The 14,754-nt window shown below is 37.1% G+C and overlaps 1 protein-coding gene across 1 annotated transcript; it reads left to right on the plus strand.

The window, feature by feature from the left end:
- Positions 1 to 5,258: 5,258 nt before the first annotated feature.
- On the plus strand, positions 5,259 to 7,269 carry LOC18425039 (protein SLENDER RICE1-LIKE 1). The gene has a single exon (XM_006829610.4). The coding sequence runs from the start codon at positions 5,651 to 5,653 to the stop codon at positions 7,163 to 7,165; it is 1,515 nt and encodes a 504-aa protein (XP_006829673.4). The 5' UTR covers positions 5,259 to 5,650; the 3' UTR covers positions 7,166 to 7,269.
- Positions 7,270 to 14,754: the final 7,485 nt, after the last annotated feature.

A 14,754-nucleotide genomic window follows, 5' to 3' on the forward strand; every position in this document is an offset into this window, starting at 1 on the left:
TGAGGATCATGAATATTATAGAATAATTATGCCTTGTTGAATAATTATGTATTATTAAATAATTATATTTTATGAAATATTTTAATAAATATTAATGTTTTATAAAATATTTCTTATTGTATAAAATCATGTAATCTTCAATAAATGTTGTTTTATTTGATATTATTATTTTATTAAATCACCCCATCTTCTAAATATTCATTTTTTAAAAAAAAAAAATGATTTCGAAAATAGACTTGGTTTAATTAATATTCATGTTTTCTAAAAATATAATGTATTATTAAATAATTGGGTAGTATGTCAATGTAATAATTGTATAATAATTATTAAATTAATAATCATGTTTCATGAAAGTACTAAATTGTGTTCACCTTTTTTTCTTTTTTTTTGTAAAGTACAAATTGAAAAATCCGTGAAAATCTATATGATCACCAAAGAATGGACATGGAAATGATTGTAAGGAATTCATGAATTTTGTATAGTTTATCCAAATAAGAGATTTGAAGAATCCATGGCAAGAATCCTAGATACTGAAAATCCATGAATTTTTTTGGATTTCAAATACCCAAGATTCTTAATTCTCTCCTATCCAAATGGGCCCTTAAATCATTTTACATTAGATCAATAATTTAAAAAATGTCAGGTCAGCACAAAATTGCCTAGTCCTACCCGGGAATCGGTCATCCCGTGCCAATTGTATTAATATATAGGAAATCGTCTCTGTCTAGAAGAGAATAGGCGATTTGTTACAGTAAATCACTGTTTTGCTATAGTAAAAATGTTGTTTGGCTACAATTAAAATGCTGGCTTACCAATTCATCCTCGTTTTTTGCCAGTTCACTATTTTTGCATATATTTTTTCCCTGGATCAGTATTTTTTGCACAATAAAATGGCAATCTGGACCATCGGTTCACCTATCTGGGCAGCTTTTTGCGATACCTGATCCAGGTCACCGATCTGTTTTAATGGAAACCTGAAATCATTTGGACAGTAAAAACCGTAAGACTAGAAAACTCTTATATTACGAGATCCAAAAACAAAAATCGAAATCCATGAGCACAAAAACTTCAATCTTACATAAGAAAGCCAGAATCAAGGCAAATAGAGTATTGAATTGCATGACTTCGATGCTTAACTTGGACGTCGAAACCCTACCCCATCCCACCTAGTAAAACTTTCCCGGGGAAAGCCAAGGTAAGCATGAGCAATAGCAAATCCCCAAAACAAACAATGAAAAAAAGAAAGTTGGAGTTAAGGGTGGCAACAGCCCGGCCCGGTCCTTGTCCCTATAGGCCCGGCCGGATGTTACCCTATTGGTATTAAGGACGGGTTAGGCTGGGCCAAAAATAAAAGTAAAAAATAAATAAATAAATAAATAAATACATAAATAAATAAAAGGAGAGCCAGGTCGGGCCCTGGTGAGACTAGGGCTGAGAATTTACTTGATTTGGATCTAAAACCTAAATTTTGGACCTTGTCTTGATCCAAGTATGGATCCAATATTTGTCTTTGACGGATCGAATTTGGATCCAAAATTTCGATCCAAATAATAATTCGGATCGGATCTGAGTACAGGCAAATCTGATCCTGATCCAACCCAGTTATTACAATATTATCTATTATTTATATATATACATATATGTTATATAGTTTTTTTATAATATATCATTTTAAAGATATAAAATAATACACAATAATTTTTTGGATCAGACCCAATCTAGATTCCATGAATACTTTTTAGATCAAGATCCGGATCCTAATATACTGGATCCGATCGAGTCCCGATCAGGATCCAAATCTCATATATACTCTTAGAATCCGAATTCGGATCTCGTTGGATCCAGAACGATCCGACCCATTCTCAGTCCCATGTGAGACCATCCAAGGAGTACGAGAACAAGAGGCACAATACAAGTGGAGGGAGGAAGAGAGATGATAATGTCGTCAATTGGTTTTCAAAATGCATCTGTCCTTCAACTAGTTTAGAACCATTGCTAGTTTTAGCTGTTATCCTTATTTTTATGCTAAAAACGACTGGAAACTATTTTTGGATCAGATTGGAAACTATTTCTAGATCAGAGACAGTAAATTAAACGTCATGCATGTTCCAAATTAAGTGGAAATATTTCACGGTTTTTACCCATTTCGACGTTTGTTGTTTACTTTGCCCCATTTCCTTCCACTAATATAATTTTCCTTTGTGGTTTCCTTTTTATAGAGTGGGTAAGTTAGCAGTCTAAAGTGGCGGCTAGTGGGCTATCAATTTTCCGGGAAAGGGTCAATGTTGTGGTTTTCATTTCCACTAACACCATCCCACTAATATCTTTAAAAAACTAACTCCTAAAGTATTTAAAAAAAGGGAAATTTTTATATGTAACTCTAATTCTCCATCTTATTCATGGTAGACCCTATTTCTATTTTTCTATCAAGCGGCATAAAAAAATCCCTAAAGATTTCACCGTAGCCCCTCGTCTCTTATATCCCTCTTTTATTCACTTTTGACTATAAAAATTAACCCCAACAAACCTTTTTATAACATTTTAACTCAATAACATTCCAAAAACGTTTCAGAAACCTTTTTAACCCACCCCATTATATCTCCCCACCCTTTTATCTTTTAATGCAAAAACGTTTCAAAAATATTTTTTATTATATTTTTTGCCTTTTCAGCCCCTCGATGCCACGTTGAGGACTCCCTATCTCTCTGTCTCATATTGGTCTCTCTCCTCTCCTCTTACATGTTAATATCTCTCTAAATTTTACAGCCGGTTCTTTTCTTTCTCTAAACCTCTCCTTCTCTAATGGTATAAAAAGGTTTTTTGAAACGTTTTTGGAACGTTTTTGGATTGAAATGTTATAAAAAGGTTTGTTGGGGTTAATTTTTATGGTAAAAAATAAATAAATGAGGGAGATAAAAGATGAAAGGGTACCGTGAAATACTCGAGGATTTTTTTATAAATAAAAGGAAGGTCTACCATGAAATAAGATGGTGGATTAGGGTTCTGTACGAATTTTCCCTTAAAAAAATAGATTTTATACAATGAGACTATTTATCTTTGGAATAGGGAGTTTTCAATACTTACAACCATCCGATGTGAAATCTGATAGCTTGGGTGTGTCATAAAGTTCGAGAAAAATTATTTTGAACTTTGAGTTTGGTCAATGACATAATATAGCTACCCAATTTCACATCCAGTGGTCCATATTTATTATGACCACCTTGTACCAAAAGTAAATGGTCTCGTTATATATTTTCCCTTTAAAAAAGGGTTAGGGGTGTGTCTTCTCCACATTACCTACAAAAAAAAAAAAAAAAAAGGGAAAAGAAAGTAAGTTACGAAGAAAAACAAGTTATTTGCAAACACACGCACCATCAAGTGAAAAATCTAACGACATCAACTCCAGGGTGTCATGGCCATCTGCTTAAACTACTAGGTTAAAAGCCCTTATCTCTTTTGAAAATTTGTGCTCCAAATAGGATTGTTACCGGGCTCGGCCAGCTCTGGCTCTGGCCCTAGCCTGGTCCTGGTCCTTATAGGGCCGGTCTAAAGCTGGCTAGCCAATACCAAGCCAAAGACACCTGGTCTAGGACAGGCCTAATGCACTAAGGAAAAGAAAAAAAAGGGCTGGATAGGATCCAGTCCTCCAGTTATTGTATTTAGAAAATGGGTTTGGGTCAAGATGATAGAGTCTAGGTTTTTATAGCCCAATATCTCAAGTTCCATTCCTATTCTTATGTAACCTTATAATAATAATAACAATAAATAAAAATAAACAAATAAGACCCAGTCCTCCAAAGCCCTAATATAATTATACTGAGCCACTGGGCTATTGCCATCCCTAGCTCCAATTTCATCTAATAAGAAAAATAGTTATTGTGTCCGCATAAATAGGAACATATGCGCATAATGGCGTGGAGAATCCGACTAACTTAAAAAGGTATGTATATTCTATATTAGGAAAGCACTTTGGGACTTCCCCTTAAAAGAGAGAAAGGGTAACATTTGAATATTCTCCACTCCAAATGGCACCAACTAATATTATATTAATTTAGAATTTTTTTAAGTAAATTTAAGAAAGGTACTCACCACAATTTGACCAAAGTGTCGACTCTATTCCATAATTTCAATTTATTCAAGCCCAATTTATTCAAGCCTTTGTAGTGTGTATCATCATCATCATCATAATCATCGAAAACACTTTTTTCAACCAATTGGATCGGCTAAACCTTGGTTCACATATAGGGGGCAATGGTCAAATTCGGTTGGACCTAGACCCAAACCTTAATACTATTCGGATCCAAATTTTGGATATGTACCCTGACATCTTGGGTCCTAAGTCCACCCATCGGGTCTCGGGTATGGTTGGATCTATTGCCACTTTATGACTACAAGCTTTTATTTTTGTCATTTTTGCTTACCATTATATACCCTATCACAATAAAATGCTTTTTTTTTTTGTCAATAATATTATAAATATTATCACTATTATGACAATATGAACACTTAACATGCGTCTAAAGACATAAGATTGCTATCATATATCGTACGTCTACGAGTATAAATCAGGTCCAACTGGATCCCGACCGAGATCCAAATGGAATTCGCGTTCAAAATTTGTATCCGTAGCCAAACCCGAGTTCGGTATCCGGTCGGGTCCATTACCACCCCTATTCACCTGCTAATTGCTCGATGAATCAAACACGTTTTTGTCTACTGTATGGTTAGATCTGGACCGTCTGTCTGAAGGTAGATCAATAGGGAGCCCAAGGACCACCCGTGCCGTCCCAGCGTTCAGAAGAGTCAAGTCACACGTGTCAGGATCATGACGAGCAGGTCACAAGCCATACAGGGTAAAAAAAGGATCCAGAGAAATTGAGAAATAAGAGTGACGAAACTACCCTTTGGGCTCATCCTCAAATAAACACGGAGGAGCGCTGCCGAATTATGGGACAAAGCTGAGCCGGTTGATTTTGGACGTTACAGGAAATCGTCGGGGGCAAAAGCGTCATTTAGGACATGGTGGCCTGCCTCTGCCATTTTAAGGAACGATTGGGATTATTTCAGATAAGACTTTAAAATTAGCGGGGCATTATAGTCATTTCTAAGGTAGGTTTAGGTCCATGGCCATGGATGGATGCATGGCCGCATCATGCACGATGACACGGCGTCTCCTTTCTCCTTGGTCCCCACTCTCTCACTCCTGATGCTTAGACTCTCGCTCTCTCTCTAAAAAGCCTCGAGAACACTCTCTCTCTATCCTTGAATCTCTCTCCCTCTCTCTCTAAAAAGCCTTGAGAACACACTCTCTCTCTCTAAAAAGCCTTGAGAACGCTCTCTCTCTCTAGCCTTAAAATTGTCTCTCGCCCGCCCAGTGCTCAGTTTACATCTTGATTCTATTCTCCCTCTCGTTGCAGCTGATCAGTTCTCACTCTAAATCTGAAGTCTTCTCTCTCTCTAGATTCTACTTTCCCTCTCGTTCCAGCTGATCAGTACTTACTGTAAATCTGTGGTCTTAACAGTCTCTCTCTCCTCTCTACTCAAACCCTCAACTTGATACTTTCTCTCTCTAAAACACCCGAAAATAGGAGATGCAGGCAACTGTATAAAGGCCTAAACCTCACCCAAAATCCTGAAGGCACAGAGAGAAATGGACTACCCTTTCAAAACCTTTCCTAGCACCCCATCTCCACCGTCGAAACCTGAAATCGATGGCCTTCTTGCAGATGCAGGCTACCGGATAAAGGCCTCCGACCTGCCCCACGTAGCCCATCGTCTTGAACAATTAGAGACCCAAATGATCAACGCCCAACCCACCGAAATGACCCATCTGGCCTCTGAAACTGTCCATTATAACCCTTCGGATCTTGCCACTTGGGTCGAGTCCATGCTCTTCGAGTTAAACCCCTCTGAGATTCCGGCCACCTCTGGTTTTGCCGGCGAGTCTCAGTCACCCGAAATTGGGTTTTTCGCGGGGAATCAGAACCGTGGGTCATTTTCAGGCGCTGCAATCTTGACCCATGAGGAAGACTCGGGCATAAGGTTGATCCATCTCCTTATGAGTTGCGCTGGTTCAGTGGAGAGGGGAGAGAGAGAGATCGCCTTAAAATTGGTACAGGAGATGAGGCTTCTCCTTTGCCGGAATATCACCGGGGTGATCGGGAAAGTTGCCGTGTTCTTTGTCGACGCGCTTTTCTGGAGGCTTTCCGGGCACCCCTCCAACCGCGTGGATTCGGGCGAGTCTGAGTTCTTGTACCACCATTTCTACGAGGGATGTCCTTACTTGAAATTCGCCCACTTCACGTGTAACCAAGCCATATTGGAAGCTTTCGACGGCTGTGATGAGGTCCACGTCATAGATTTCAATCTGATACACGGTCTACAGTGGCCGGCCTTGATCCAAGCCCTCGCATTGAGGCCAGGTGGGCCCCCTTTTCTTCGTTTGACAGGAATCGGCCCACCGTCACCCGATGGCCGTGACACGATTCGCGAGGTGGGTATAAGACTCGCCGAGTTGGCACGGTCGGTCAACGTAAGGTTCGCTTTTCGAGGAGTAGCGACCCAGAGGCTCGAGGACCTAAAGCCCTGGATGATACACGTGCGGAGTACGGAAACTGTGGCCGTCAACTCGGTTTTCGTACTCCACCGCTTATTATATACGACCCCCGATCAAACCCAGCCCATCAAGCCAGTCTTGAACTGGGTGCGAGAACTAGGTCCCAAAATCTTGACAGTGGTGGAACAAGAAGCGAGTCATAACGGACTCGGATTCGTGGACCGGTTCACCGAGGCCCTGCATTATTACTCGGCCATGTTCGATTCGATGGAGGGGTCAAATCGAAACAACCAAGCTTTTGCGGAGCTTTACTTAGAGAGAGAGATAAAGAATATTGTTTGCTGTGAAGGCTCGGAGAGAGTGGAGCGGCATGAACCACTGACTCGATGGCGGGGGCGGTTCGATCAAGCAGGATTCGAACCGGTTAGACTCGGTTCGAATGCGTTTAGACAGGCGAGTATGTTGCTCTCTCTTTTTTCGGAAGATGGATTTGGGGTGGAGGAGAGGGATGGATGCTTGACGCTTGGGTGGCACGAAAGACCGTTGATTTCGGCCTCGGCTTGGCACGTGGCAGGGCCTGAACCGTTGATGAGGACTGCGGATGAGTGAGATAGTGTGAGTAGAATTACTCTGTGATACTGTTTGATTGAGAGGAGGAAGGAAAAGCGCATATTTTTTTGGGTGGGAAAAATAAAAATTTACTTTTTCTGGTCTTTTTGTTTTCTCACTAAATCTTGTCTTTTGTTTTCTCACTAAATTCGTGAAAGTGAGCATGTCAATACCGGTGGACAATTGCCCTTTTTCTTTTTTTTTTTTCTTTTTTTTTTTTTTTTTTTTTTTTTTGTTCCTTTTTTCCTCCAATAAGAAAAGGTTCGGATTTGTGGGAAAATGAGGTAACATGTTTTATTTTGGAATTATATATTATGATATCATTTATTTTTTATACCAAGAGGCCACAATCATTTTTAGCTATTGGATATTAAATTTAATAGGTGAAAATGTATTGTAATACTAAAAAGAATTTATTTTAAATTTGATGCCTAGTCACATCCTCAAGAACCCAATTTCAAATCTAATGGTCAACAATGATTGTGACTTACTTGTATTAAAATAAATTATCTCATTCTATATATTTCTTTTTGGTTTTACGCTTCTAATCTTTGAGGGTTTCTATTGTTTGTTTTATTGTAGTGAGATAGAAATTTTCTTTTCTAGTGAATATATGCACATATGTATTTGATGATTATGATTTGAACTTTGAGTCCTTCCAATAACACCTGAAACCAATCAATTTGAAATCCAAAAACCAAAATGATTGCGAGATCCTTGCGTTAAACAAATAAATTAGAGCCTACCTTCATATAGTGGCGAGAAATGTGGTTTTAATACCAAAAATCATTGTGATAGTCTTAAAATGTATTATCATCTTTATTTATAATTTTAAAGCTTTAAAAATAGTGTAGATTGACATATACTATGAAAATTTAAAAATCTTGAAAATTGACGGTCCAAAAATGTATTACAAAATATAATATTTTCAAAACTTGAAATCCATTTTTTTCTCATGTCCATGCATCTTGATGCGATCAATTTGAGGATATTTGGGCATAAAAAAAACCTCTTCTAGTGAAATATTTGAGATAGGATTTAATTTGATTGTTTAGAGCCTCGACTCTATATAAACCTTTCCCAAAGTAAATGGTTTCTTTGTATTCATATATAAATATAAATATTCAATGGTGAGGAGAATATGGTTTTAATAAGAGGGGAAGATATCTTCATCAATAGTTTACATAGGTAAAATAAATGATGTCTGATTTCATACAAAACCAATTGATTAAACAATCGTAAAGAAGTCAGAAAAACTTCCCGACTAACTCCCTATGATTCTTGTTTGCAACAATTTAACGTAGATAACAAAAAAATTTACTTAGATAAGAAAAATCCTGAAATTTAATGCGTAATTTCAGATAAAATAAATTAATAACAAAAGAATCTTTTATATATATATATATATATATATATATATATATATATATATATAAGTTAATAAAAATCCCCATTAACTGGGACTCTTGTATACAAAAATCACTAGGTTTCCGGTTGTTGGGGCCCTTATTGGGGTTTGGGTTTATCTCGACTTTTGCCTTTTTACTTTTTAGTATTGATGAGTTCAATGATAAGGGGGACCCCTCTCTCCCTCTGTGTAACGGGTTAGATGATATTTGAACCTCCCTCCACAAAAAGAGGGGTCAGTAGTTTGAGAAAGTCAATAATGCTTGAGATGGTATGAAATTCAAATGAAGGTATCAGCATGTTCATTTTAGAAAAATGGCCCACGAGTTCGATAGATCCATATCTCTCTGGAGTTGGCAACTAGCCGGGCCAGCCCTGGTCCTAGCCTGGTCTTATTCCCCTAAATATTGGCCCTCATGAGGGTCAGTAGTTTGAGAAAGTCAATAATGCTTGAGATGGGATCTTTCTATCAAATTCAAATGAAGGTATCAGCATGTTCATTTTAGAAAAATGGCCCACGAGTTCGATAGATCCATATCTCTCTGGAGTTGGCAACTAGCCGGGCCAGCCCTGGTCCTAGCCTGGTCTTATTCCCCTAAATATTGGCCCTCATGACCAGGCCGGGCCAAATTGAAGAAAACACAAAGCAAAATAATAATGTCAGGCAAGGCCAGGCCGAACGGCGTAGGCCTATCCACATTTTATAATTCAAGATTTAATTTCGTAGCCTAGGCCCTAGCTTTTAAGAGCCGGACCGGACCAACCGGCCTATTACCGCCCTTACTCTCTCTCCCCTCAAAAGTCAAAAAATAATAATAATAAATAGATAAAACTAAATTTAAAAAATAAAAAAAGCAACCTTGGGGAATGACTTGGGGCGAGTAGGTAGGTGGAAAGCTGGTAGTCACATGAGGCAATGGTTACACATGTGAATGTGGGTGGGGTAGTGTTCGGAGGTGAAATCTCTTTCAATGCGCCGCTGCCTCCTTTGAGGTGGCCACCGAGGGAACCAGGGGGTCCTCCAATTCCCCTCATTTTACCTCGACTTTTTTTCCCTCTTCACAATCTCCATGACGTCAGCACCTAGGGACCACTCACATTTTTTTTCTTATTTTTGGATGTTGATCATATCCCATTTTACATGAGCCCAGTGGTTGGTGCCTACCCGTAGTGTCTATTTACTCATATTAGGAGGGGCAGGCAAAGGTACTAGCCTCAGCCAGCCCACCCTAACATAACATGGCCTTCCTCCCTCTAGAACAAGCCAGTACGGACCCAAACTTGGTCTGGCCCTAACTAGGCCGAAGAAGTCTTGGTCCAAGCCTGACATGGCCTTGTTAGGGCAGAGGAGGCTCTGGCCCGGAGCCGGGTCAGATTCTATAGAAAAAAAGAAATTCAAGTTACTGACGGCGCTACTTTGAAAAAATTCAAATCCAACTTTCTAATAACATTCTAAGATTGAGTGGAGACCATTAAAAAATAAATAAAAGATTCGGGCATGTTTGATATATGGAAGACGCGGCTTTGGAAACTATGGTTGTGGATACTCCAAGTTTTATGGTCCCCATGGAGCTGACAATTTCTGCCTTTTATCCTTAAATGTATGGCAAGTAGATACCGTGGTATCCACTTTAATGTACTGTTATCAAACAAGGAAGTACTACAGTATTGGAAGGACTCAAATTCAAATTCTTTTATTGGAAAATAATCATTTGGTAATTTTTATGGGGAAAGCGAAGTTTCAAATCGAAAAAAGCCTTATATAACACATCAAAATTATAGTACAAAAAGAAGGTGCACTTAAAAAAGCCCTTGGAAAAGGTTTTCTTGATATTGGAAATACCAAAAATTGATCATCTCGACCTCAACATGTATAGAAATAAATAAATATTCAAGATCTAAATATAGTACACAATAACTCGACCCTCCATCTTTAAAATTTTCTAGTATTTTTTAGATATGTTTGATCTGCACCATTTTTAGAGCTTTAAATTTCATAATTAGAAGTAGAATATAAAATTCTATACTATCTTTAGGGTTTCCTGCACCAAAACTACATTTTCCAACAAGTTTGAAGGTGTGTCTTTGATTGTTTGAGGTTCACATCTTAGGTAAACCTCATCCTTATTTATGAAGTTGAGTTGATAAGCATGTTTATGTTGTGAGAGAGAAGCCGACTCCAAAAAATTGAAAAAAAGCTCTAGTGATGATGATGATGCCGCGAGAGAAAGAGAGAGAGAGAGAGAGAGAAAATACAAATTGTGGATGGGTACAGATTTTCAGATATTTCAAATTGCCAATATTGGGACCCTTGTGGATGTGAGATGTTTGTGTTTGGGTAGTTTAAAGTGGTCATCTTTCGAAGTATAAGCATCTCTCTATTTCTTCCTCTTTTATCTATTGTAACTATGGAGCTTTGCTTATTGCTAAAAATAAATAAATAAATATGGAGCTTTGCTTCTACGTATTTAATACAAGTTTATGTAAATATAAAAAAAGAAAATTTATTTTAAATTTGGAGCAAAATATGTGCGTGGTTAGAAGCTTAAATTTTTTCACACTTCTAGACTTGAAATTGGTAGACATGAACTGAAGGGAAAAGCAAGAGGCATTTAGTTTTTGTAGATTCCTAAAGATAAATTTGGCAAGGACCCACCTAATAAAAAGAAATTTCAAGATTCGCAAATCAAGTCATTATCGTCAATAATCCCTTACATTTTTGGCAAATACGTGAATAGAAATAAAGGTCGTGGCATGATCATATAACAAGGGCATTCTGTATTATTATTTCATCGTCGTCATAGTCTTTTTTCAATTAATTGGTATTAGTTGTATGAATTATCATTTCATCATCATCGTCATAGTTTTTTTCCAATTAATTGAGGTCGGTTACATGAATCCCGGTCTGTCATTCCGCTCTATTTAAGACCGTATCTCAGTGAGATCATAAGTATCCATATATTTTCAGACCACATTCCGTGTTATCATTTATTAGTTATTACTTTGCAAAATAAATGAATTAGTAAGGGTAACAATGAGCCAAGTAGCCCGGTTTGTTCACCTCAATCCCAAAAAAACCACTAACAATAGGGATCGCTAACCTTCACTAGAGGTCCAATGCACTCCATTTTTTTAAGATCAAACTTGAATTTGAAAATGGTTAAAAAAAAGAAAAAAAGCAAAGTCATTTCTCCCTCTTTACTCAGTCAATAATGCTAATTTCAATTTATAATTCTTAATCAGTACCATAATCCTCAAAGTCGCAAACAAGTTCAACTAGGCCCTTTCCATAGTGAAAATATGTACGCCAAATGGTGTATAGTTTTTGCTACACCATGCTGATATCCACCGTCCGTTCCCAACCGCACACAAGGGACATTGATCCACATGACGCCCACTAGACCATTAATTAATCACTTTATTTCCCATCAACTGTCTTAAAGAACACACAGTGGATCTCAAATTGGCGTACCACATGCACCATACACCAATGAAGCTTCTTATGCTTTCATTTTGACAAGTGTTTAGAAAACCCTTTGATTTCCGATCTAGACTACAAATTCATATGGGAATCGGTTGGGGTCAAAATAGTACCAGGGTGAGTATGGGTCCTCGCCCAATACCTCTATTTTGATTTTTATTTTATTTTATTTATTTTTAATATTTTTTTAGTTCACTGATTCAGACCAATCCAGAACCGATCCAATCTCCTACTCAACGATCTGACACGTTATCTACAGGTGATCGGTCCGCTCTATCGATCCAAATTTTAACAAATTGTTTTTTACCAACTGAGCCAGGTCGAACGAGGATCTGTAATTTTTTATTATTTCTGATGATTTAAAAATAGGAACTCTGATCTCACCTAGTTCTTACGCTAAAATCAAATCGCTAGTTCTAGTTTGGGTCGTCCCATTCAGGGCATATAGAGCATGGAGATTCTAGGCAATTCCAGAGTTCCTCAAATCAGAATCGCCCTCCGAATCCTGAGTCACTTCTGATCCCAATCCGATTCGGAACCGGCCATTTTTCAAACAGTTACTTATTCACATAGTTCAAGACCCAAGGAAGGAAGGAAGGAACACCGTTGAGACAGGATTGAGTATTGATAGCGAAGAGGGTGATGGGATGATGGAAGAGAGAAGATAAAGGGGGTGGGGACCAATTCGGATCACATGGAGCCAGCTCAATAAACACAAGCGTGTGTAGGGGACCAAGCCTTGTTCACATGGAGACCGTATAGGATGAACCCGACCACACGTGGGGACGCCCACATGGGTGCTGGGATAATGGCCCTTCCTTTCTGTATATCCGTATAAATTATGGCTTCTGTAATATGCTCTCGCTGAAAGCATACTGCCTGCTCAATCCTTTACATGAAATAGCTAGGATTTTTTCAATTTTAAATTTAGAATCGATTAAAGAACACTAAATGATAATCTTCCCAAAAATAAGTTCATATTTTGAGTTCTTTAATTGTTAGATCTGGCTATCTAAAATTTGGATGATTTATATTTAATTTTGAGATGGTACTTATCTCTAAAAAAATTTATATAAGATATCAAACTGATATTGTAAAAGTAAGGTCTAACTAAAAAATCTATCCAAAAAAGTTGTTAAAAAACCCTCCAATCAATCATTTCAACCCAGAGGATTTACGAATATAAGGGGAGAAAAACGATTTTAAAGTTTTAAAAATAGTGTATCTTGTAACATACTATCTTGTAACATACTATCTATTTTTAAGGTGCACCTTTCTTGGATCTTAAAGGTTGAATCCTTGGGTAAACCGCACCCTTATTTTTCCACGATGGTAAGTTCAAAATTGTTTTCTTTTTTTAAAGTTGGCTGCCGGGTCGAAGAAAATATATCCTCAAATTTTAGAGTTCTCGGAATACTCCTACGTACTCACCTCAAGGAAAATAGGCTCCTGAGGGAGCCTTAATCCTACCCATCATCAAAGCACATGTTAATCTTATGTGCATACTAATCTTAAAATCTGTAATGACAAATAATATCAAAAAAATACACAAAGATACTATTTATTTTTAGTACAAGGAGGTTGCAATTATTTTTCTCGATCAGATTTTAAATCAAGTGATTGTAAGGTCGGCATTGACTAAACTAAAAGATCAAGAAAGAAAGGCAATGATATTATGCAATCGTTGTATAGTAATATGATGCAACAACCTTAAAAAACCATCTTATGGCCATTTGTTTGATCCAAGTTTTGAAATATACACTCTTTTCATTATAATGAACAATCACAAAAAAAAGAAAAAATTGAAAACACAATCTAGAATGTATTTTTTTAACCTAATTAACATAGGCAATTCATTTTGGTGAGATGCTTAGATCTAGGTCTTAAAAGGATTTTTTCATTTCCAATTTTTTTGGATGGCTTTATTATCATTAGATTAAAAAAAAAAAAAAAAGACTATGAGTTTATAAAGGCCAAGATATTGAAATTCACAAAATAAATGGTTTAGATTTGTTTTTGGAGGGGACTCATTTTGACCATATCTAGGTTCAAATCGAATTTTTTTTGGCAGGGGGGGGGGGGGGAGGAGGGATTGATTATTAAGATGAAAAGAGTGTGTGCAAGATTTGAGGTTATACAAATACCACGAACATAGTTTTTTAGAAGTGTTGTTGCATTATACTATGATACAACCGTTGCATTGGATCATTGCTAAAAAAAAAAAAAATTACTCGACCTTTGTGACACATCCAAGTCATTCAATTTGATATTTAATGGCTATGAGTGATTGTGACATCCTTGTAACAATAGTAAATGGTCTCATAGTTATAGAATACCCATAACATATTAGAATGAATTTCCAAAACAATCTGCTTAGTTCAAATGAGTTAATTTGACATCTAATGGCTATGAGTGATTGTGAGCTCCTTGTAAATAAAAATGGTCGCATAGTATTTGTTACCCATAACATATTAGTATGAATTTTCAAAATAACCATCTTAGATCAAATGAGAAATTTTGATACGGGAATACTCAAGTTAGTCGCCCTCCTAAGTTTGACACCTTGAAAGCCTTTTTTTTTTTTTTTTTTTTTTTTTTTGAGGCTTTAGCCTAAAAAACACTATATGAAAACCATCCAATAGGGCATGACTCTTAATAGGGCAGAATGATAGACCAAGATTCATGTACCCGACCCCAATTA

This window comes from Amborella trichopoda, chromosome 5 (assembly GCF_054954075.1).
Source record: "Amborella trichopoda isolate Santa Cruz 75 chromosome 5, AtrichopodaSantaCruz75HAP2 v2.0, whole genome shotgun sequence".
NCBI lineage: Eukaryota > Viridiplantae > Streptophyta > Magnoliopsida > Amborellales > Amborellaceae > Amborella > Amborella trichopoda.